Below are 26,149 nucleotides of genomic sequence, written 5' to 3'. Positions count from 1 at the left end.
GCTCAAACTTTACAATATTTGATTTGTGATGAAGAAGCAATGTTCTGTCTACAAAATCCATGAATCTATTGATTTCCGATGTCCAAGGAGGAGGGAATATCCAAAATCGGAAATCGAGGATGGGGATAAAGGTCCATATGTGCTTCCATCTTTTAGATATCACACAAGTACGAGCAACATCCTTGATATCACGGGGTGATGATGAAAGGATGTGATGAAGAACCGAGTCAGGTAATTGGCTAATCCTATCTTCTAAAGCTTCACCCATAGACTTCTGTGATTTTGGATTATCGAAATCCATGAGATTTCAATTTCTTTGTACAAAAAAAAATGGAATAAAGGGGTAGATTTTACAATGAAATGTTTAAATATATCTTCATTTGTTAAATTACTAACAACATAAAGAAAATCTCAAGTTTGATTTGATCAGAAAAAAAAAAAAAACCAAAATCACTAACATATTGAAAGTTCTATAGCAGCTTATTCATTCTCATTCATTCATCTAATAAACCAAACCATAACTTAATTAATCACTGCAATGTTGACGCCAAAACAAAAATTTAAACATAGTACAGATGGAATTAGAAGAAATACCTTAGCTTAGGGTTTCCAGGGAAGATACCGGTACTCCCACTGACTTTTGGAAAGAGATAGAGAACAGCGGCGAGAAAACAATGAAATATTAGGGCCTGTTTGGTACAGTTTTGAAAAACAGTTTTCAAAAATAGTTTTCCACTGTTTTAAAAACATACCTTTTTTTCCTTGTTTTCATTTTCTAAACATTGTTTGGTAAACTGTTTTTGAAAACAAGGAAAACCAACTAAATCGGATAAAATGTAAAGATTCGTCTAAGAGATAGTGATATTAGCCATGACTCACTTGCAGTCATTCCCATCTCTTACTTTGTTCTGAAAAGAAGAAAAGAATAAAGAAAAGAAAAAAAGAGAAAACACAGAAAACAATAATTTGTTGTTTTCATTTTTTTGTTTTTAAAAACAGAAAACAGATAGAAAACATTTTCTGAAAATGTCCTTACCAAACGCGTTTTCTCTTATTTTCTGTTTTCTCTGTTTTTAAAAACAGAAAACTGTTTTTGAAAACTATACCAAACAGGACCTTAGGTTTTCATCTTTAGGGTGGTAAATAAAATAATGGTCCCACATGAAATTGACCAAAGGGTCAATGTCATTCGAATCAGATCAATTATTTTGGAGTAAATTATAGTTATGACCCTGGATAAAAATTGCAAATTATTTTAGAGGCCCTAGGATCTTCTCGAAAGCTAGTTTACGGAACCGTAAACTCCCCATTTCTCTCCTTCGCGTCTGCCCAACTTCCTTATAGTTTCATAACTACTCTCGGAAAAAAATTCAAAAACCAAATTCATTCTCTCCTCCTTTTGTAAATCTTCGCTGTCATCTTCATCACCATCAATTGATAATCAACAATTTTAGATTTTAGTGGAGTAAACAGTAAATCGGAAGTTTTAAATGGGAAAGAAAAAGCCTAGAAAAAATGCGAAAGAAATTGAGTGCGATTCAGAAGAAGCAGAAACAACGAATCGAGTAACAAATGCAATGATAGGTATAATTTCTGTAGATTTAGTGGATATATCCTGCACAGACTAAAAATTGAATTTCTGTTGATTTTGTAGGAAGTAGCGAAATTGAATGTGATTCAGATCCAGATCAAACTGAGAGTCAAGTAAAAAAATCAAGAAAAGTCATACATTCTGTTAATTTGTATCTTCAAATTTGTTTTTTTTTTGTAAACACCATAAATCACGGACTAACTTTTGTGTTTGTTTTTGTAGGAGCAGTAAATCAGTAGAAATCGGATGAATGGGATGAAGAAGAAGGTACTAAATTCTTTTGTTGTCCCTTCTTGTGGATTTCCTGCATGAAAACCGAACTTTAGTAATTTTTCTGAAAAATCAAAACTATGGATATTTCTTGCACAGTAGGTGTGTGTGGATTTAAAAATCAATCAATTTTGAGTTTTTTGTTACCTTATTCAACCAAAATTTGAACTGTATGATGATGGATCTGATATTTGATGAGTGGTTTGGTTAGTGTAGAAAACTGAATTGTACCAATACCATGATCCTGTTTTTCAGTTGGATACATCCTGCACAAGAATTAACTGTGGATATATCCTGCCCAAAAGTTATAGTTTTGATTGTTGAAAGTAAAATGTTTTTTAGTTTTGATTGTTTTCCATTTGTTTTTGTAGTATCATCTGGAAAGCCATATAGATCAGGTTTTTATGCTTTGTCGGCTTTCATGAGGGATATGAATGAAAAAAATTTGAAGTTGAGTAAAGAACAATTGGATGTACTTATGGAATCTCCCCTTTGGTGACTTGTACATAATGTTCTTGGAGAATGAATACGGTCCATCCCACTGGAACAAAACTGATAAAGCCTTCACGAAGTTCTTGAGGTGCTTCAAAGGAGCGACAAAACATGAAATCAAGTTTGAGTTTGTTCGAAATGGTGAAAAACACATAATCTCGTCCACGCCACAAGAGCTGGGTCTCATTCTTGGAATGCCATGCATTGAAGGGAGAAAACGTGCAACAAAAGAGGCGATGTATGGTGGTTGCTTTAGAATCTGAATTTTACCGTAGGATTTTTGGTAAAGCTAAATCTGTAACAAAGGCATCGATACGAGAAGCAATCTACCGATTGGTAAAAGCTAATGGAGCAAATGAAATGGAACCGTCTATTAGAAGGACAGATAATGAAGACTTGGCGATGCTTATCGGTCTGTACATGTGCAACACTATCTTTTTTACAACGAAAGATGCAATTACAATAAAGGAGAAGTATCTGGGTTTAGTGGTTAATTTTGAAAGATGTAAAACCTTGTCATGGGCACACCTGATACATGCACATTTGGCCAGACGCATCAACAAAAGTTTCAAAAACCCAGAAAACATTACTGGATGTGTTTTTTATCTTCCGGTGAGTTATAAACAAACATTATATGCCTATTTTATTAAGTATTCTTTGAATTAGAAAATTAGTATTTACTATGATTTGAAACAGATTTGGTTTGCTGAGCATACCAAAATAGTGGTGCCAAAAGCATTACCAGAAGATAAATTTGTACCGACAGCAGGTAGGTGGAATCTGAAACAGATTTGCACTGCATTACTCAAAGACATGGATGAGTCGAAATATGTGGTAAGCTAATCTTAATTTGTCTTCCTGTTTAAGTTGAATTTGTCTTTATGTTTAAGCTCCTAGGTTTCATGTTGATCTGTGTAAATTTCCTGCACAGAATGAATGTTTGTTAATTTGTACTTGTAGTGTCAACGAACATAGATATTACCTGCACAGAATGAATGTTTGTTAATTTGTACTTGTAGTGTCAACTAACATATAAATAAAATATTGCAGTTTGATCAAAAATTTGTCGAGCCTTACACTGAGAAAGAAAAGGTTGTACTGAATATGAGTGAAGAGGGTGGCATTATGTTCTTGGAAGAAGGCAGAGAAGACAAATATGAGGAATTGAGGATGACTATAAAGTCAAGTTGGGAACAAATGCAGAAAATGGATTGTAATAATGAAGAAGTTGTGCCTAAAATGCAAGAGATGTTGAACAAGATCTACTTCAAAGCCTACCCAGACATTCAGCCTGATAGAATACATAAAGAATTTGATGATTCTGTACAATTGGATGATGATGCAAAACTTGATGTGCCTATGTCACATCAAGAAGCACCAGAAGATGATTCCAATTCGGTACAGGTTAAAAAGGATGATGATGCAAAAGTTGATGTGCCTATGTCACATCAAGAAGCACCAGAAGATGATTCCAATTCGTCACAGGTTAAAAATGATAAGAGGGTTGAATTTGATGATTCTGTACAATTGGATGATAATGCAAAAGTTGATGTGCCTATGTCACATCAAGAAGCACCAGAAGATGATTCCAATTCGGTACAAGTTAAAAATGATAAGAGGGTTGAACTTGTTTTTGATGATGATGTTGAAAACATGGACGTTGCCGATATTTTAATAGGGTTGAAGGTACATTTCATAGTATGAATAAACATGTTTTCTTCTTTCTATTGATATTTACACAATATTGTTAAGTCTTAACAATTTAAAAAAAAAAAATTAAGCAGGAAACACCAAGATTGGAGACCTCGGCAACGGCTATTAATCCAGAGCCAACTCCTATTGTTACTGATGCAGGGCATACTACAATTTCAGAAGATTCCGCTTAGAGGTTTGGCTTCCATGGTTTCTTAGTTTCAGTCTTTCTTATTTTTAGGATTCTTTTAGATTTCCTTTTAGTTTTCTGTTTCCTAGTTTTGTTATTCTTCAAACCTATATAAAGGCTAGATTAAGTCTTGTAAGATCTATCTATTACTCAATCAAATTATTAAACACAAAACTTATCTTTCTCTTCTTGCTTGAATTCTCTTCTCTTCTTGCTTATAGCAATCTAGTATTGCTTTCTTTTACCTTGTTCCACATTAGTTGGTATCAACCGCTTAGTTTTAGGTTTTCATCCTATAACTTGATCCTTTACATCGCTTCCGAAACACCTTTTCATTCCTTTTAAGTACACAAAAAAAAAAATATGACTGCTCAACCAGTTACTCTAGCAGCAATCGAAGCTCTCATCAAATCTCATACCGAGATTTTGGCAAAAAACATTACTGAAGCTCTTGAGAAGTCCATGGAGGACAAATTAGGGTTAAGAGATACCAAGCTTGAAACCATGCAGAATCAACTTTTGAAGCCGATTCGTGGCACTGGGGATGAGAAAGATGGCATGAACGTTAATTTTGAGGAGGACCCTATGCCAGAACTTCCAAAGGCTCGTGACAGTTCCGTTGTTGAGTTAAAGCAATGGGTATGCTCTAAAAGGACTGGTTTGTCTACGAAGTTAGATGGAAAAGATGCTTGTCGAGGATTAAGAAATATATCATTGACACGAAACCCATTAATTGAGAATATTCAGTCAAATGTCAGCAACTCTCCTGAGGAGATACTCCAAAATCCTCCTACTCCAAAATTTGACAAAGAGGTGGCTGGGTCTCCAAAAGCCACTGTAAATCGTTTTAACTGCTTGAATGAGGGTATCACTTCTTCTACACATGGATGTACTCTGAAATTGTCAAGGACTTCCAAAAATCTCGTTACTTCTCCAAGGAGCAAGAGAGTAGAGGTCCAAAGTGTAGCCATTGCTGAAACGTCTGCCAGTTTGCCCAAGAGGAAGGCTGTATACCCCTCAGTTGAACCATCTTTTTCTAAGTCAAAACCTTATGAAGTGGAGAAAAGCTGTATCTGGAAAAAATCTTGCATGCATAGATCCACAACGAAGACAGAGGAGCAGGTTAAAATAGTTTGGTCGGATGTGAATGGGCAATACAGTCGGATGGATGATTCTTCGGAAAACAACCGTCGAAGCCTAGATCAAATCCGAGGGGGTCATGAATCTAATAGACCAAACAAATTTGCAAGCAGTAAAGAAATAGATATGTGCATCAGTGATGTAGCGGTATCTCAACAAGAATCAGAACCTTACACTGTAAGATGGGTTCATGCCTCTAGCACACAGAAGATTACTCTTCAGTGTTATGTGTCATTCTCTTTTGAGGGTTATGAAGACACAGTTCTATGTGATGTCATTAATATGACGGCAACCCATCTTCTTCTTGGAAGACCTTGGCAATACGATCTTCACGCGGTTCACAATGGATTCGAGAATACTTACACTTTTGTTCATAATGGGAAAATCAAGGTTCTTAGTCCATCCAATTCCACTTCAAACTCTTGTGCGCAGACTGATGCTGTCGTAACCACTGTTATTCGTTCTTTGCACCCACAACATTCTTTACATTCCCATGAAGATTCTAAGCCTATGATTGAGTTGCCTGCAAAGGTGAAGCCCTTATTATTTCAATATAATGTTTTATTTCCAGATGAACTACCAACTGCATTACCTCCTTTACGGAATATTCAACACTGCATCGATTTTATTCCTGGAGCCTCTTTACCAAACCAAGCACACTATCGCTTGAGTCCCGCTGAGCATGAGATATTACAGGGATAAGTAAATGATTTGCTTACAAAGGGTTTAATACGACATAGCAACATTCCTTGTGCCAGTCCTGCCTTCTTGGTTAGTAAAAAAGACAATGGATGGAGGATGTGTATCGATTGTAGAGCATTAAATCGCATCACCATTCCTTATAGATTTCCGATCCCGCGTATTGATGATATGATTGATTTACTGTCGGGCTCTATTATTTTTACTAAGTTGGATTTACGCAGTGGTTACCACCAAATACGCATTCGAGGTGGCGATGAGTGGAAAACAACATTCAAGACACGTGAAGGTTTATATGAATGGCTGGTCATGCCATTTGGGTTATCTAATGCACCTAGTACTTTTATGCGACTTATGAATCAGGTTCTCCAATCCTTTCTCAGTAAATTTGTTATTGTCTATTTTGATGACATACTAATTTTTAGTCGCAGTGAGCCAGAACACCTCCAACATCTTTCACAAGTGTTTTAAGTTCTTGCTGACAACTCTTTATATGTTAATTTGAAGAAGTGTACCTTTATGGCTTCTTCAGTAACATTTTTGGGATATGTGATTTCTACTGATGGTATTCATGTCGATCCTTCTAAAGTTCAAGCAATTGAAGATTGGCCAGTTCCTACTTCTATTCGTGATGTTCGTAGTTTTCATGGTTTGGCTTCTTTCTATCGAAGATTTGTGAAGAACTTTAGCTCTATTTCTGCACCTTTGACTGACTGTCTCAAGAAGGAGAAGTTTGAGTGGACGGAAGCAATGAATAAAAGCTTTATTCTTCTTAAAGAAAAGCTTTGTACGGCACCAATTCTTGCACTTCCGAATTTCAACAAGCCTTTTGAAATAGATTGTGATGCATCTGTTGTTGGTATTGGTTCAGTATTATCACAGGAGGGTCATCCAATTGCATATTACAGTGAGAAGAATTCAGATGCACAAAAGAAATGGTCTACATATGAATTAGAGTTATTGGCTCTTGTTCAATCTCTTAAGCAGTGGCATACTTATCTTATACATAGGGAATTTGTTGTCAACACTGACAACCATGCTTTGAAGTTTTTGAATACTTCTGCTAAAGTTAACAGAATGCATGATCGATGGCTTTCCACACTCAACAAATACACTTTCTCCGTGAGACATAAAAGTGGCAAATTGAATCAAGTTGATGATGCCTTAAGTAGAAGAAGTCATCTATTAACTACAATTCGTAATGAGAGTTATGCATTTGACTATATCAAAGACATTTATCCAGAAGATGAAGATTTTGGCAAACTATGGGATCAATGCAGTTCTCAAACTCATGGGGTTGATGATTTTCTTATACAAGAAGGTTAAGGAAATCGATTATGTATTCCTCAAGGGTCTTTACGTTTACATCTTATGCGAGAATTACATGGCAGTGGTCTTGGTGGTCATTTTGGGAGAGATAAAACCATTTCCCTGATTGAAGAAAGATATTTCTGGCCATCTTTGAAACGTGATGTACAAAAGTTCGTACAAAAATGCTTGGTCTGTCAGAGAGCAAAGGGTACAATTCAAAATACCAGGTTGTATACTCCTTTACCAGTTCCTGATGCACCTTGGGTTGATATAAGTATGGATTTTATACTTGGTTTACCTTGTACTGCTAGAGGTAATGATTCTGTTATGGTCGTAGTTGATCGTTACTCTAAAATGGCTCACTTCGTGGCTTGTAAGAAATCAACTGACGCTTCTAATGTTGCTTCTTTGTTCTTTAAAGAAGTAGTAAGATTGCATGGGGTTCCAAAGTCTATCACTTCTGACAGAGATACCAAATTTTTGAGTTATTTCTGGAAAAGTTTATGGATGCGCTTAGGCACAGTTCTACAATTCAACACAACTTCACATCCGCAAACTGATGGACAGACTGAGGTTGTTAATAGATCACTTGGGAATTTGATTAGAGCTAAGTGCCTGGATAATAGTAAGCAGTGGGATGTGTTATTGCCACATATGGAATTCGCTTTCAACACTTCTGTGAATCGTTCTACTGGGAAAACTCCATTTGAGATTGTGTACTCTAAAGTACCTAATCATACTCTTGATTTGGTAGCCTTACCCACCACACAGAGTACAAACACTGCAACCGACTCTTTTGTAGACAAAGCAACTGAATTACATAATGAAGTAAAATCTAAACTGGAGAAGTCCAATTCTAAATATAAAGAGGATGCTGATAAACACAAGAGGTTTAAAACCTTCAAGGAAGGGGAGCTCGTGATGATACATCTAAAAAAAGAGAGATTTCCAGTGGGTACTTATAACAAAACCAAGATGAAGAAATATGGTCCTTTCAAGGTTTTAAAGAAGATCAATGATAATGCTTATGTTATTGATCTACCAAATGATTGGAATATCTCCAACACATTTAATGTTCAAGAGATTTTTACGTTTCATGGTGACAATGAACTTCTGGTTTGTTTGGACAACTCGAGGACGAGCTTTACTCTAGAAGGGGGGACTGATGCAGGGCATACTACAATTCCAGAAGATTCCGCTTAGAGGTTTGGCTTCCATGGTTTCTTAGTTTCAGTCTTTCTTATTTTTAGGATTCTTTTAGATTTCCTTTTAGTTTTCTGTTTCCTAGTTTAGTTATTCTTCAAACCTATATAAAGGCTAGATTAAGTCTTGTAAGATCTATCTATTACTCAATCAAATTATTAAACACAAAACTTATCTTTCTCTTCTTGCTTGAATTCTCTTCTCTTCTTGCTTATAGCAATCTAGTATTGCTTTCTTTTACCTTGTTCCACATTAGTTACATAAACAACTTCTATTGCTCCTATAGCTCCTGAATAAAAGGTTGCTGATGAATATCAAGAGGAAAATCATACTGCTCCAGAAACAACAAGTTCTGCTTCTCCAAAGGCTGCTAGTGAAGATCCAAATGTTACTGTTCCTGAAGCAAAACTTGGTGATACGAAACCATATCTGGTTTTCGAGAGGAATTTTAAAAAGAGGAAAGCTTCTGAGTCGAATGTACAAAAAGACGATATTCTAGCAGAGAATAAGAAGGTAAAGGATGAACATATTGCCGCAAGGTCGGTCGAAATTATTAAAAAATTTGAAGAGGTAATTTCTGAACAACATTGATATTGTGGATATTACATGCACAGAATGAAAATGTCCTTCGATTGAGAAAGATTATGCAAAAATATTTATGATGAACATTGTTGATGAACTTTACTCATTGTTGAGATTACAGGAAGGATTATATAAAGGCAATTCGATGGATGGAAATGGTAAAACATCCTTGGAAAAAGTTACAAGGGAGTCGGCCAACACAATAGAAAAGCTTCAAGAGGTAAAAAAGTATTCATGTCTTTTTTAAGAAGTTTAATTGATTACATTTTTGTTTATGTGAAAACATCTTATTTTTGTGTATGTTCTGCATGTTATTGTGGATATGCATCATGTGTTGAGATTTCAGGATGGAGAAAGTAAACCATCGACTGCAAATATCGACGAGTTCGCACTGGCTACTAGCAGAAACATGAATAATATACAAGTAGAAGCGTCTTCAGTGGTGACTAAGAAAAAGGAAACCCTGTCTTCTGAGTTGAGGGGCATGAATCACCCAGAGAGGTTTTTGAATGCAGCACATGACAAGAAACGAATTCTTTTGATTCTAGACCTGAATGGGGTCCTTGGTTCTTTTGGTTATAGGAAAATGTCAGAATTGAGGCCTCACTGTCATGAGTTTGTGCGCTTCTGTGTTGCGTCGTTTAAAAAAGTGGTGTTTTGGTCTTCAATGACCAGGTACTCTTCCAGATGTTTGCCTTTTTTCTAATCCCTGCAGTGCAAATACTACGAAGGAAATGAAAAAGATATTCCCGCCAGATTTGGACATACAACAAATCCAGATATGGGTATGGTATAGACTTATTTTTTTAATGTCCTTGCTACCTTTATTTGCATTCCCTTTTTCCTTCTATGGTAGCACAACCTAAAATACTGCACTTTTTCCTCTTCTTGTCATATGCTTTTGGGCAGAACCAAGCACATTGCACTGACACCAAGATTCCTGATCCTGATTCTCATAAAGCTTCCAAGCCATGGTTTCTAAAGGTAACATACCAAATCAACACCCGTTTTTCAGGAGACCTCGATCATGCTTTAAACACTATTATGGTGGACGATTCTCCATTGAAAACGGTTATTAATCCAGTAAGTTTGCTTGTTACTGCTCCCTTCATCTTTTTATCATTTTCCTCTACCGTCTTTGTGCTTAACTATGTCCTTGCTATAAACGTATTCTAGCGCAATACAGTTGTGTTTCCGAAAACATGGCATCCTGGGGATGCGAAGGATAACACATTAAGTAAGTCTGAATTATGTTACATGTTTAACATCACGTAAAAAAATCTCAGGTTATCATATATTTTGTATTTGTTAACAGGCAAAGATGAAGCTATCCGCAGTTTTTTCTATAGTCTACCGTATGATGGGGATATCCAAGACCATGTGCTAACAAAACAGCCCAAATGTTTCCGTCAAGAGGAAGCTGATAGCACAATCGCTATGGTTTGGGGTAATTCATATTATGCGACAAAATTAAGGTTGGCGTCTTGCTCCACATGACTAGTTATGGAATCCTAAAATGTTTTAAGATATCATGTGAAGTAACGAATGTTTCGTTCTGCTTACCAGAAATATTGAGGAACAAGAAAGAACAAAGGCCGGATCTACAATAATTGGAAAAACAAAGTCCGGATCTACAACAATTGGAAGCTCTTGATCCACAAAATGGAGATAGATATCAAAATGGAGAGACATATCAGCTTATATATTATATAGATAGAGCTGTCATAACACAACCATAGACAGATAAAGCTGTGGTCATGCAACTCGTGCAAGTTCAAAAAAATTGAGAGTGTTGAATTCAAGAGTCCAAGTGGCTTCTTTATGTAAGGAAATTGAAAAAAATCTTCATCTGTAAAATCTGTAAGACCTGTCTTAAATAAAGAAACAACCACTACATTTCATATATCATAGATAGAGCTGTCATAACACAACCATAGACAGATAAAGTTGTGGTCGTGCAAGTTCAAAAAAATTGAGTGTGTTAAAATGACAAAGGAAAAAAGAAAGGAAATGAAAACTCGAGTAGAGATGGGAGATAAAGACCAAGGGGAGAAACATCCTTTAGTTCAGTTTGGTGTGGGGTGTAGATAGTGATAAAAGGGTTGTTTTAAGACTTGTGAAGGCAATGAATTTTAGACTTAATAAAACTTAAAATAAAGAAAACTTAACTCAAAATTTACTTCAAGATATGAGAAAATAACCAAGACACTGATTCCACTATTACACATGAATTAATGATGGTAAATAATCCAAAACTCTAATTATCTTTTAAGTCCTTTATATCTTAATTCACTAATAATCAAGCAAATTCTCAAACATCAATTGTATCCCTTAAGCATAGATTATCTAAACAAAACATAACCTATCTAATTGAATCACAACTGATTAGGAAAATTACGCAAGCAATTTAAAACTCTGCAAAAGCAATGATTGAGTGAATTATAATTAAATATTAGAGAAAATGTAATAGTTACCAAATTATTCATGCGTAAATAGCTTCCTCATTGCCTTGGTTGTGAGAGAATTAACACATCATCATGTTGGAAACACGCTCTAAATTCATTATTATTGCTCAAAAATGGTTTACAAATGATGAAAAGGGAGAAATATAATGAAAACCGGGTTTGTAACAGTTATATGTGTTACTGTTACTCTAAGACCCACGCCTCTGTGTCGCAAACGATGTAGCAAATAAGTCTGCCTATGATGTACGACCCACGGCTAAGTGTCGTTGTCACTGTTGGAAAACGATTGTCCTGGTAAGTCTGTTCTTCGTGTTCTTCAGAAATGCAGTAGCAGAAAATGGCAGCTCTGCAACTTTGGTGTTTAAGCTCTGTGGTGTTCTAAAACCTCCGTAACTCTCAGTAATCCATCTCTGCTATCCCAGAAACTATTTATAACCCAACAGCCTCAAAATATCACGCAATAACTTCATCGAATTCTCCATTACTCGACATTGATGAAAAATATTCTCGGGAATATTTTCTTCCACTTTTAGCTCTTCCACGCGTATACAACTACTGAATCTTCCTCATTTAACTTCTCCACACTTCTGCATAGACCCAGCTCAATCCAAACATGATCAACACACGTTTAACCACGTTGTAATCCCGTGAATATCTCATCCAGCGTACCTGTTGCTCTGAATTTTTCTTGCGGGTTATCTAGTCAATTTCAACCGACGAAATCAACCATATCCTGCCTGTTAACCTTAATAGAGTCCCCCCCCCCCCATCAATATGAGCCATTGAGTCTCTGTACAATGCCTTCCAAATTCGAACGAAAATTCTTCAGGTGAGAACCATGTTTTCCCGCCTTTTTTCAGAATTCAAAAGATGAAGATGGGTGCCCCTTATCCCTCTGTGGGTTGCGAATAGAAAATGGGTGTTGTGGAAAAAAATGGGTGTTGTGGACAAATGGGCTACACATAACCATGGGTGACACATAGCAAAACTTGGGGTCCGTATAGCAAATGTCCTCCGGGATGCTCCGAGCAACTTTTCGAGCCGAATTTTCCAACAATATTTATTTCCAAAAAAATACCTACAAACACACAAAACACCATAATAAGGACGAAAATAAGTACTAACAATACGAAACATTGAGGACAATTTAGACACATAAATGCGTCTATCAGAAGCATCTTGGCACACGCAGAAACCTGTCCTTGTAAACAAGGTTGTTCAGGTAAAGAGAAATGGCTGCATCGAAATATGTTGTTGGGTCCACGACATCTGAACAACCCTTGTTTACAATTATTCTTAGCGTGCATCTGTTATCCACGGTGATACGGAAAGACCATAATAGCCTTATAGTTGTGGATATTCCCTGCACAGGTTTCAGTGGATATTTTCTGTACGACCCCGTCTGACAAAAGATAAAAGTTTTATTGTTCTTCTTTCATAATTTCTGTAAATAAAAGACAAATCACATCACCTGGAGGTCAGTTGCTTTGTGAAAAAGATTGATGATTAGGGTTTATATCCAATCCAGTGGTCAAAGAAGTGAGCTTTTTTTGGACCCATTGAAGACCCCAAGAAAGAGATCATCAGAGGCTTGACTGTTTGATCAAATCTTTAAATCTTGATGATGGTTAATTTTCTATTCTTCAGTTAAATGATAGTATTAATTTGACAAAGCACACAATCCCTTCAAAAATAAAATAAAAATAGCATTTCCAAAGATTAGTGCTAAGTTGAGAGTGTTGAATTTAAATCAACTGATTAAATGACAAAGGCAAAAAGATCTGTTTCTTTAATTACCTAGACTAGACTAGAAGAGAGTTCAAAAGGATGCTATGTTGTGAGACAGTGGCTTGGCTAGTCCTAATTCTCGTAAATAACAAAAGACTCGGGTACCGTCTATACATCAAAGCATTGCTATTCTAGTGCAACTCTTGTCCTACAAAAGGCCTACTACATTGCTCCCTTATAACTATAGTTGTTGACTGTTATTATATACTAGCTTCAAAGTGTGGACTGTGGAGGCACTGAGTTGGTCCATATCCATAAGACTGATGCATCATGTATGTACTTCCATCGGAGATTGCACCCACTTACTTTTCATGGCTGCTAATAGGGGAATATCACCCCCTATTAGCATTGTTGTTATTTCTCTTTTTTGGGACAATGTATGCAGGTAGTAGTAGATAGATCATATTAGCATTTTTGCTACTTTATAGATCTTTCTTTGGACGGAGTCATCATTAAAGCCCCTCAGACCAAGTTATCTTAGTGACTCATGTACCCCACAGACCGGGTTAACTCTGGGGACATGTGTAAAGAACGATAACCTAACAAGGACTGGCAGCAGTGGGTGCCGACCTAAAGTTCAAACAATCAAAACTAACTGACAGTAAAAAAATCATTTACCTCGACAGTTATAAAGTTAAAGGGAAAATGTGTTCAAAATGCAAACAGAGCACGTGTTAGTTGTTACTGATGCATGGAGTACCACTTATCAGGTGGTCAAAACCACATCTCGTTACCGTTACCGACTCACCACAACTCAATTTTAAAAACCACCGTTTTCTTGAAGATAGATAGAGAGGAAACGAAACCCCTAGAAATCAATTTGTTTTCCCAAAATTCAACAAAAACCTAGTGATTCATCAAAAAAAAATGGTAATGGAGAAAAAGAGGGAATCAAAAAAGAAAAGACGATCTTCAAATCTCGACATTGATTATCGTCTGATTAGGGGTAATTCAGGTGTACAAAAATAAGATGATTTAAGAGTTGTGGTTGTGAAAGAAGAAGAATATGCAATTGAAATTGAAACAAATAGGAGGAAACTGCCAAAGAAAGAGCCAATTTCTGGTAAGTAATGAGATTTGGTAATTTACTTTGTGTATGATTTGATCCATAATTTGTTTTTTTAGTAGATGCAAGTGAAATATGTTCAATTAGATGCAATTGAAAATTAACCATGAATTATGTACACATTTAGGCTTAATTTCCTTTGTTGCCGACTGTCTATATGCATTTCAGACCACAATTAGTGTCCGTCGGCTGCTATAAACTGGTTTTAGTTGATTCAAGCTAAATAGAAAAAGTGAGTAAGATGATACTTGATAGGGTTAGAACCTACAATATTAGAAATTTTATAAGGTTTTGGCGTAAAATTCAAATTTAAACCCTTGTAAAACTTTATTTGTTTTGTTTATGTACAAGTGCCTGAATTATCCTTTTGTTTTTGCAGAAACTTCAACTGCCATTGTGGTTGTTCCGGAACCACTTTTTGCAGTGCCCAAACTAGAAGATCCTGGAGATATTATCCCCTATCAATGTGGTAAGCAAATTTGATTGTATGGATCTGTAATGCTTGATGTGAAAAATCTTGTCCACCTATATGTACAAGTGCCCTAATTATCCTTTTGTTTTTCCAGAAGAACCAATTTCGTAGGGTATGCTAGTAGAAAAACATGAAGTTTGTACAGATATTGTCTCCTTTAAAGGTGGTAAGAAAATAAATTTTACCTAATTTAAAAAGTTCAACCGATGTTTAGCTCCCGAAGTATGATTTCTGAGAATTTTGTCTTCATTTTTACAGAACCAAAATCAATATCCTACAAAGGTGGCTTCCATGCAGTAGTAAGTTTTTATGAAAGATTGGAGAAAGACCCGGTGAAAAGAAAAAGGCGCGATGCGCTGATACTTGAAACGGGCTCAACAACTTCGTTAAAGATATTATTGTGGTTTAGGAACGAACATTTGAAGTTTTTAAATAAAGGCCCTTTGTGGAAGGTGATGAAGCTTTTTCTGAACAAGGAGGTTCATACGGGTAAGGCTTATTGGTGTAAGTATCCACATCCAATTGAATCAATTATAAGATCTTACAAGCATTCTGGAGAAGGTGACTCTGGATAAGGTGACTCTGATGAAGACCACTATTTTGAATTTGGTGATGGTGACAGTAAGGTCACCTTGACAAGTAACCCTGATCATGTTGCCGTGACTTTTGGAATTAGGAGACCCAAACTAGGGGAAACTGTAAAACAGAGTAGGGAGTTAATAGCTGCAGAAGGAGATGTATTAGCTTATTTTATGGATGACAAGATGCAAAAGACTATCATTGAGAATGCCATTGTGGGCATACTTCAGGATGAGACTGAAGATGTGGAAGAAATAAAAAGAAATGGTATCCTACTAACAAAGATACTTACATTGCATCTTTGTGTGACTGTCTTCCTAACAACATGAGAAGGAAGCTGGTTATCAAAGAAGGAATATGGAAAACATTTCTGAAGTTTGTCAGCGATGAACACTTTCGATTGGCCAAATATAATTCACACGACTCTCATGTCGAGCATAAGAAAACAAAAAAAAACTGTACGTGGATGCTTACCCTATCTACTGGTAAGTGTGACAATTACGACTAGTTTGCAAGATAATTAATCTGATTAACTCAAGTTATTTTCATGCGTAGGTATATATTACTGTGTGCATAATTTTAAAAATAAAATAAAATGATTTACTCAAGCTATTTTTCATGCAGTACTTGTTCGAAGGGCACTCAAACTACTTCAAGCAAGAGAAAAATAATTTTCCCCGGATGGCAAGATGGACAACGAAGGAACTGAGTTACAAAATAGATATGAAGATAGCAGTGTCCATGGTAAAACAAAGACATCATTTAAAATCTATGACTTAAGTTCTTAGTTATTACCAAAAATCTTTTGTACAAGTTTGTTGATCTCTATGATGATGCTTCAATTTCAGCTATCGAGTTCACTGATAAAAGGTTGGTCGGAATCTGAGAAAAGATTGACTCTTGAGTCTGTGGTTCCTGACACTAGTAATATGTGCCCGGACAGAAGGATTCAGTTGTTGAAGAATAAATTGAAAATATACAAACAAGTGTTGGCGAAGAAAGATGAAGATTATGCTGAGTTGGAATCTAGAGAGTGTAATTTGTATACTGTTATTCAGTACGTTCAGTCCAAAAAGGAGGTGCTAGATAGTTTGAAAGCTGATGGAGAAGTCATTCCTTTAGATAGATACAGGCTTGATCTTGATGAAATTTTCACCAGAATGAGAGAAGTCCTGGATGACCCGGCTAATGATACTGAAGAAGAAGAAGATACTGATGCTGAAGAAGAAGATCATATAGACCCACACACAGCTACGAAGAAGCCGTTTGGTCACAAGCTTCCCAATCTGCAGGGAGTGAAAATTTTCATAAAATGAATGTACAAGACAAAATGAGGATTTCTAGTTTCTGGAATCACGCTTTAACAAGGTAAAAACACTCTTTAAGTTTTATCATATCTACTGTTAAATTTTTGATATTTGGAAACTCACGATGATATTACGGAATGATATGAGCATAGAATTAGAATTACTTATGTAGAATATTTGTACAACTGACTTTAACATTCCCTAGAGTTTTCTAAACTACAATAGTGTCATGTTTATCTACTGAACTAACATGATAATGGTTTTGTTGAAACCCTGTAGTGACGAAGCGTTTCACATGGATGTAAATGTTGTTGATGAGGCACATGTAGAAGTTATTGTACTCGATTCTACACTGAAAGAACTACTATTCGATGACTTTGTTGACAGTCAAGCAATACAGTTCTACACATTATGGATGAGAATGAGAGCTGCATTGGACCATCAGACGGAAAATCCAAAGTACAATAAGTGTGCGTACTTGGACCCTATGGCATGGGTTAGTTCTTCGACTTTCTCTCTTTTGTTTTGTTTTGTTTTGTTTTGTGACGTTTTGTTTAATTTAATCCATGATTTCTGAATGATGTTCACCAAATTGAATTATGGGGGGGGGGGGGGGGGGGGGGGGGGGGGGGGGGGGGGGGGGGGGGGGGGATGCAGTATGCTGTCCGTAATGGTTATCAAGTTCAAATAGATGAAATTGTTCGTAAACCTATCGAAAAAATGGAGCTGGACAACCTGGACTTCCTCTTCATTCCCATGAATATAAGTCTAGACCCAAGAGCCTCAGGACATCACTGGACTCTATTGGTATTGGATGTTAAATGCAGAGAGTGGCGGTTCCTGAACTCATTGGTTGGCGGCAGCGTTGTAGATCCATGCCTTAAAGATGCACATACAATGGCAGTGTTTATCACACCAATAGTTAACACACACTTAGTGGTAACAATAGATAACCTAAAGGTTCGTCAATTTGCATATCCACAACAAGGACCTAAGCCAGACTACCTCCTCTTTACATGCTATCTAATGAAAAGGTATGCAAAATCCAACAAATCTATTGAAATGGATGATAAAAAATCCAGAGAAATATGCCGTGAAACGAGGCATAAAATGGCAGCCAAAATGTTGAGGCCATGTGTAAATGCCATTGTGTGGAATGCTCCTAATGCTAATCAGCCATAAATCTGGATGTAATAGGGCAGCTTTCCTTAAAAAAATATCTTTTGTAGTATATTTTGGTTGAAAGCACAGTATTTTTTTAATACTTAACACAGCACCAGGTTTTTAACTGTATTACAATAGTAAAATGTTATTAGTTTAATCTTTATTGAAGTGAATTTGTAATGTTGTTCCAATTTGAGAATTGTAGGTCTTAGTTTTCTTATTACAGTGGTTATCTTTGTTTTGTCTGCTCATTTCATAAATTTGACCTTCAGTTTATACTTGCTGTGCATCATGCCTGTCTTTGCTTACCCGCAGTTTACATGTTCAGAATATAAGTTCAACACTTTAGTCCATTACCATCATGCATTGTGATAGGTCATTGCCTTATAAGGCTTAACATCTTAGATAACCATAAGAGTTTTACTTTGCAAGGGTACTTGAAGGTTAAAGCGCATGACAATGTTTTGGTTCAAAATAAAAACATGCATTGCTTTTAAACTAGAGAGTCGGAGACCGTCCAAAAATTTCTGATCCAGGGCTTACCCTTGTTCACACTTATTTGAATTCTTCTGCTGGTGGTGTTGCTTTGGATCGGGACTGGGGCTGGGGCTGTTGCAGTTGGATGATTGACCATCAGGCCAACATTGGGTACCTGCAATCCAACTTCTTCGGCTAATAGTACAGCTGCAGGTCTGGTAATATGTGGACAATAAAGATCCAAGATTGGAAAGATAAGACCACTATAAGTGATCTTATATCGGAAGGAAATTGTGGTCTCAAATCCCATCTACACTCCACCGGAGACCAAAAATCGATCAGCCACAAGAGCAACACCTTCAAGCACAGGAATAGTTCCAAATCGGGGGTGGGTCGCATTTATAGTCCATCCATTACCATAACCCCCATCTATCTCCAATCCCGCTGAAAGCATACGTATATGTGATCTTGTCTCGGAGGACAACACTATCGTCTGAAAACCCATCTGTCTTCCACCGGCGACCAAAAATCGATCACCCACAATTGCAACACCTTCAAGCGCAGTAAGAGTTCCAAGAGTTCCAAATTGGGGGTTGGTTGCAGTTATAATCCATCCATTAACAGAACCCCCATCTGTCTCACTTGGTTTGGGAGTTTCCTCGGGGGATTTACCTTTATCACCATCATCTCCACCAACACAATTTTCATTGCCACTAACACCACCAGAACTGCTACTCCCAACTTCGTAACTGCTATTCATAAATGGAGAATGAGATTGAAATTGAGGTACGGAGAGTTGAGATTGAAATTGAGGTTGGTTCTCCAAGTCTGGTGAATTTGATATTGAAATTGAGGATGGTGGAATCCCGTTGAAACCGTCCTCAACAATATCTCTTTCATTTACCATGGCTGTTTTGAGATGAGAATGAAATTGAGTCTCTGAGTTAATATTCTTGTTTCACTCTAAGATTGCAGAGGCGAGATGAAAAAACATCTAGTTGCCCTTCCTTTTAAAGCAAACTCTATGGTTGAAGAGATGTCTAACTAATACCCTTTTTTATTATGGTCTTTCCGTATCACCGTGGATAACAGCTGCACGCTAAGAATATTTGTAAACAAGGGTTGTTCAGATGGTTTGGTCCCAACAACATATTTCGATGTAGCCATTTTTATTCACCTGAACAACCTTGTTTACAAGCACAGGTTTCCGCATGTGCCATTCACATGTGTGACAGATGCTTCCACCCCACACCAAACTTAACTAGAGGATGTTTCTCCCCTTGGTCTTTATCTCCTCCCATCTCTACTCGAGTTTTCATTTCATTTCTTTTCTCAGTCTCTCTTTCATTCTCAGTTGCAGTCTTATTCTCTCTTTTTCTCCCATCAGCTGAATCGATTAAGAAGAGATTAATAGATTTTAGGGTTTCAATCATCAGTTTCGATTTTATTTCTCAGTCTCTCTTTTATTATCAGCTGCCGTCTTCTTCTCTCTTTTTCTCCCATCAGCTGAATCGATTAAGAAGAGATTAATAGATTTTAGGGTTTCAATCATCAGTTTATCGATTGTGTAAGTCTTTTATCATCATAAGTTTCGATTTTAGGTTTTTTCATCGTTTATTTTTTAGGGTTTCATCTGTGAATCGATTTTAGGTTTTTTTCACCATCTGTTTTTTAGGGTTTCATCTGTGAATCGATTTTAGTTTTTTTTTTTATAATACGATTTGTTAATTTATGAAATCACTTGTATTATGTTAATTTCAATTTTATGGGTGTTTGCTCTACGCCTTCCAAGTGAGAATTTCTTTCCTGTGCGGTCCTCTGTCAGAAAATTACTAGTCAAGGAGAAGAGCTAGATATTATGTCTGACAGACAGAGGACGGCATAGGAAAGAAATCACTTGGAAGGTGTAGTATGGAGCACATGGGGAAAGGTAGCATCTTCACAGCTACATCAATTTGTTGAAACACTTTACTGAATCTGTGTGGATGTTTCCTACATTTCCTGGTATGATTCTACAACCTCCATTGTTAATTCCAATATTGATTCCTGAAAGGATCAAAAGTTATTTACATATCGAAGTACTGATTGCATAGGTATTTGTCTTGTTTTGGAGAATCACAGTCAGGAAACCACAGAAGTAGCTTTCCATGGACTTGTATAAGACAATTTGAGAGATATATATAAATTGAGTGGTTTTAAAAATTAGGAGCCTTGGTATCTCTACCATTCCAGAAAAGTATGAAACTTCAAATGGTTATACTTGTACTATTAAGTTTGAATTTGTGGATTTTGACCTTCAGTTTATACTTGCACGCTGGTGAGAAGTAAACTGCAGTGGGTTGGAATCAACTTGTGTACCTGCTAGATTACCTGTTAAACTTCACTTGTATACTTGATAGATTTCCTCTTTCTTACTATTGGATTACCCTGGTGGGAGAGCTTATGGAATTTGATTTGTTGCAGGACCAATTGCATTGATTGCCTGGAAGAATCTACATGAAAGATAAAGAGAGTGCCAAGTTATGAAGCTTCATCTTACCTAGTTGCAGTTAACTAGTTAAGTATTGTTGCCTTTCCTAACTTCATATTCTATACTGCCAGAATCTATATGAATGACTAGGAGTGAAGCTGTTGAAACTTTGACCTGCAAATTAACATTACAATGAATGACCAGTGAGTGAACTCCCTTCTAGCCTTATTTAAAGTATTTTTCTGCCATTAGAAGATAAGTTAATAGAAGCAGAAGAAGAGCTCCCTTATAAAAGAACTTATCTTAGAGTGTTATGTTGTAAGTCAGCGACGGAGCCAAGGCTCGTTCTCGGTGGGGTCTAGAAATTTTTCTTTCTCACTTGTACTCATTTAACCTTAAAAAACAACATAATTATCAATCTAACCATTCATTTTTTTCCCCATAAGAGACTGAATTTTCAAGAAAACCATACAATTTTACACTAGGAACCAGAAACCAGTGGGGTCTTGAGACCCCATTTGTCTCTATATGCCTCTGTCGCTGTTGTAAGTGATTGTCTTCAGAAACAACTGTCTAAGATGATCACAACCCAGTCTAAGGTATTACTTGCTTAAACATGGCGAGGTTAAGCGTAAAGCATGTTAAAGCAAGTACTATCATGTTTTTCTTTCTGTACATATGCATCTTGATGTTTCTAGATGTAGAACATGTGCTCTTCAGAGGATAAAGAAAGTTGTATGCATCAGCATAAGTTGTAAATGACAACCCTTATTATGTTAAGCATGATAAGTTGCTAATAGAGTTCATCTTACGCATGATTAGAGGCTGATATTCTTACAATGGCATCTTTGCTTTGTCTGCTTATAAATTTCATAAATTTGACCTTCAGTTTATACTTGCTGTACATCATGCCTGTCTTTGCTTACCCGCAGTTTACATGTTACTTTGCTTATAAGATGGTGCTGTAAATGGTTGCAGTTGCAGTTGAAGCTGAATGAAAGTCGTGGTCCTTGAAGACGTCAATGTAAATGGTTAATCTGTTTTGCACCATCGTGTTGCAAGCCTGCAATTTTCTCTCTAGGGTCCTTTGTTTTCTTTTAGTATAGTTTCTTACTCATATGTAAGAAATAATTTAACTTTTGCTTTTGAATTTTCTCATTATATTCAAACCTAACATTGTACCATTCTTGTTAAAGAAACCCACCGAAAAAATTCAACTTCACATGGGAGCCTGGGTTTTGTTCATTTCTTGTTGTTCTGTACTTGTGTTCAAGAAAGTGGTTTTTGATTTCCAATGTTAGCATTTTTGATTTCCAATCAAAAACTGCTTACCCGCAGTTTATGATTTTCATACAGTTCAGTTAGCATTTAACCAATCCGGTTTTTTATTTCCAATGCCAACTTCAAATAACATGTGATCGTCAGTTGTGAATCTGAGGCTGGCTATATATCTGGATGGGCCTGAAAGTGATATCAAGGATATGGGTGCCTGCACTTTAAATGCATATTGTAGTGATCTCTATTTCTAGATGGTTCATGGCTGTTGATTTCCAAATGTTTGTTTTTGATGAATTAGATTATTGAGTTAGGATCAATAGATAATTGTTTCTGGTACGATTTTTTTGTGTGGATATTTCCTGCACAGGTTTTAGGGACCATAAGAAGTTGTAGATATTTCCTGCACAACATGTTATTCTTGTTGCGGATAATAGCTGCACACTAGAAGAACACCGTGGATATTTTAGTGATCTCTATTTATAGATGGTTCATGGTTGTTGATTTTCAAATGTTTGTTTCTGATGAATTAGATTATTGAGTTAGGATCAATAGATAATTGTTTCTAAGAGAGATTTGGTAAGATTTTTTTTGTGGATATTTCCTGCACAGGTTTTAGGGACCATAATAAGTTGTAGATATTTCCTGCACAACATATTATTCTTGTTGCGGATAATAGATGCACACTAGAAGAACATCGTGGATAATAGCTGCACACAAATGGAACCTATTATTATATCAGTTTACAAATGACTTATCTTTTTGATAAGCCTTGGACAAGCAAGACGACCTTTAGTTTGCTTGTTCTTATAATATAACGATATAGATAAATTTTCCAGGACGCTGAATTTTAAAACATAGTTAACACCGATAAAGTTCATTGCCTTATAAGGCTTAACAGCTTACATAACCAGAAGAGTTTATTTTGCAAGGGTACTTGAAGGTTAAAGCGCATGACAATGTTTTGGTTCAAAATAAAAACGTACATTCTAAACAAGAGAGTCGGAAATCATCCAAAAAGTTCTGATCTATGCTTTGGTTGGGGCTGGGGCTGGCGCTGTTGCAGTTGGCTGATTGACCACCGCGCCAACATTGGGTACCTGCAATCCAACTTCTCCAGCTAACACTACGGCTGCAAGCCTGCAATCCAACCCTCCCATCAGCTTTGTTCGAATGAAATCCACTAAATAGTTTATAGGGATATCTCTAGCCTTCAAAAGTAGGTTATTCCAACTCTCACAGATGTTTGTTGTCATGAGAGTATAACGGGCTCTCTTGGATTTCACCCTAGACCAATGCCTTGGATGAAGTTCCTGCACATAAGAAAAAACTTCCTTATCCTTTTTGACTTGTAACATAGACCTCCGATAACCATCTATAGTGTATGCTTGCGCATCTCTCATAAATGCCTTAGCAACGGCGAAGTTGTGGTACGTCCTGATGATATTCCCTGCATTGTGAAACAATGACAACTGAATATGCCCTCAATATTATATGTAAACTACATCGGCAAAGATAACTAGGAGCTGTCCCGCGCTACATAACTCAAGGGTTAAACTTTAAAGGAGATGAGTTTCTAACAAATGTAACACGACTATAAAGTGTTGTTGTTAGATACCTTTAATATGGTATGCGCAGTACACATGGCATGCTTCAGGAAACACTTCCGCAATCGCTGATTCGAAGCCTGCCGATCTGTCTGAACACACAACTAGATCCTTTCTCAGCGAATACTCGTGACCAAGCGCATTGAATAACTTTTGCATGAACCATAAACAGGAATCACCGTTCTCAGAATCAACGATGGCAAACGCAATAGGGTAAAATTTTCCATTGGCATCATACCCAATTGCCGAAAGTAGAGTTCCTCTGCGTTCCCCACTTAGATGCATACCATACACAACAAATGCGGGTCTACACCAAGACTTGAATCCTTGTAATGATACGCCCAGCGCAAAAAAATAATACAAAGAACCACCATTTGTATCGGGTTCAATTGTTGTTTGCGTTCCTGGGTTGTGTTCTACAAGCATGTTACTGTGACTGACCAGGTGCTGGTATGACTGTTCAGGAGAACCTCTAACAGCTTCAATTCCCCGTTTATAACCAGTGAGACCCTGCTTGTCAGTGATGGTGATACCTAGTCCTCTTTTCATGTCTTCACACAGTTATTGCTTATCACCCTAGAATGAACAAACAAGAGTCACCATGTCAGTTTGTTGCCAAGACCAGAGAGTTTTGTATACAAAAAGAAATTGATAAGTGTGATGTATCCTAGAGTATTCTAGGGCTATGGTGCTAGTCAAAGACGGTTGTAATGAGTGACTGACAAAGGAAAACTCTAGATAAAACTAGAGAGTCCATTGTAGCCTATAAATAGGCATTTCTATCATCAGTTGTAACCTGAGCAAGAAAATTAATAACAATGATTTTATAGTTTAAGAGAGTCTTGCTTCACCAAAACTACTAGAGAGACAGGAGCTCTGTATGAGCAACACTAAACCAGCTCATACATCTCCAGAAATTGTTCTATCAAAAATGAGTGTTCATCGAACACCAAAAATTCAACATAGTAACATCAAAATATTAAAAATTCAACACAGTTACACAGTATGATAAGTACCCTAATATGTACAAACATGCTAGTTTGTTATTGATATGTACAACCATATCAGATGTTTGCTTTAATTCCTCTTTAAAATCCGAACAACCAAAATCAAACACTGGCATAATTTCGTAACCAACATTCGAATCTAACACTAAGAAATTACCTATTAAACCCATGAAATAAAAATAAAAATTTATATCCAGTTTAACATTATCATCAAAGATGAAATTGAACCCAAAAAGAAAACATCAAAGATGCATAAACATATAAAACATCAAAACCCTAGCCTAATTTTCAATCTATATCCAGACGTGGAAGTCAAAATGGGGAAAAAGATTAGAAATCGAATTTCTAGGGTTTACATCAAGAATTTAGGAAGACGGATTTTTCATGCTTGAGATTACAGATCAGTGGAACTGACAAGAGGACAATATGAACATGACCAGAAAAGGAAATAACAAGAACCAGGAACAGGAAGAAGAAGAAGAATATGGGTGTGGTGTGTGTTCCGTGGAAAAAGAAAAATGGAAGAAATAGAAGTGAAGAGTAAGACGAGAAATAAAATATTTGAGTAACAACATCTAGACATCGAGGCCGATTAATGATAATTATTTCACTAATGATTGTATAATTTTTTGATAATCACGTTTAGCAAACATATAATGAGATCCAAATATCCAGTGTCGGGACTCCACAAAAGTTGATGTCGGGACTCTGATAGCATCCCTTATGCTTATCCTCTCGACATTTATACGGTGTCTGGATGTGTTATCCCAATACCCACGTAAGCCACAGTTAAATAATAACTGGTAACTGTAAAAAGAAAAAATTAATAAAAAAATCGGATGTTGGGTACGGCCAGGGTAAAACAGGTCATAAAATAAAAAGGTAAGGACATAAACGTCCAAATACTAAAATACATTTAGTTTTGGTCACGTTCGCCAACACCACCTAGTTTTCACCCTATTATTGAAATCACACACAGTTTCAGCCAAACACTCAAACATAGACACACAAAGTGATGCCAGTCACCGAGATTTCATATGCTTTCACATCATCACTGGAAAGGGTAGAAGCTATCTTTGTTTCCTAAGAAATAAACCATACTTAGTTTAGTATAAGTAATAGATAAAGGTCATACAGTAAACTAAACAAACATTCAAGGAGCATCAGGATGACGAATAGAAATGCACTGAGATTCCTCTAATCTATAAGTTTCTTAACTTTGATTCAGTTGGGAACCTTCTAAGAGTATCTCATTAATCATTTTTTGAATATATTTCTGATAATGCACCTTTGTCTATGGTT

At 36.5% G+C, this 26,149-nt stretch overlaps 3 protein-coding genes across 8 annotated transcripts; 2 read left to right on the top strand and 1 right to left on the bottom strand.

Annotated features, from left to right (window-relative positions):
• Nucleotides 1-1,302: 1,302 nt before the first annotated feature.
• On the top strand, nt 1,303-4,429 carry LOC113298028. 6 transcript variants are annotated; one of them, XM_026546665.1, is made up of 7 exons: nt 1,303-1,565; nt 1,655-1,704; nt 1,814-1,858; nt 2,233-2,965; nt 3,050-3,187; nt 3,404-4,039; nt 4,138-4,429. In XM_026546665.1, exons 4-7 carry the CDS (start codon nt 2,594-2,596, stop codon nt 4,237-4,239), a joined length of 1,248 nt encoding a protein of 415 aa, XP_026402450.1. In that variant the 5' UTR covers nt 1,303-1,565; nt 1,655-1,704; nt 1,814-1,858; nt 2,233-2,593; the 3' UTR covers nt 4,240-4,429. The 6 variants fall into 6 exon arrangements, with proteins under 6 accessions (XP_026402450.1, XP_026402449.1, XP_026402448.1 ...); XM_026546664.1 differs by having other exon boundaries at nt 1,303-1,584; nt 1,820-1,858; XM_026546663.1 differs by having other exon boundaries at nt 1,303-1,584.
• Nucleotides 4,430-8,882: 4,453 nt separating this feature from the next.
• LOC113292865 lies at nt 8,883-11,032 on the top strand. Its single transcript, XM_026541696.1, has 8 exons — nt 8,883-9,158; nt 9,292-9,390; nt 9,517-9,845; nt 9,886-9,955; nt 10,080-10,253; nt 10,347-10,407; nt 10,486-10,645; nt 10,737-11,032. The coding sequence occupies exons 2-8, from the start codon at nt 9,316-9,318 to the stop codon at nt 10,822-10,824; spliced, it is 957 nt and encodes a 318-aa protein (XP_026397481.1). The 5' UTR covers nt 8,883-9,158; nt 9,292-9,315; the 3' UTR covers nt 10,825-11,032.
• A 10,013-nt stretch (nt 11,033-21,045) lies between these two features.
• On the bottom strand, nt 21,046-24,389 carry LOC113295031. Its single transcript, XM_026543392.1, has 3 exons — nt 23,852-24,389; nt 23,334-23,683; nt 21,046-21,132 (listed from the first exon to the last, which is right to left on the bottom strand). Exons 1-3 carry the CDS (start codon nt 24,387-24,389, stop codon nt 21,046-21,048), a joined length of 975 nt encoding a protein of 324 aa, XP_026399177.1.
• Between the last annotated feature and the right edge of the window lie 1,760 nt (nt 24,390-26,149).

The sequence above is a fragment of the Papaver somniferum genome, chromosome 7 (assembly GCF_003573695.1).
Source record: "Papaver somniferum cultivar HN1 chromosome 7, ASM357369v1, whole genome shotgun sequence".
Taxonomy (NCBI): domain Eukaryota; kingdom Viridiplantae; phylum Streptophyta; class Magnoliopsida; order Ranunculales; family Papaveraceae; genus Papaver; species Papaver somniferum.
The sequence above is the reverse complement of the archived record's forward strand: the minus strand, read 5'-3'. Positions and strand labels throughout refer to the sequence as shown.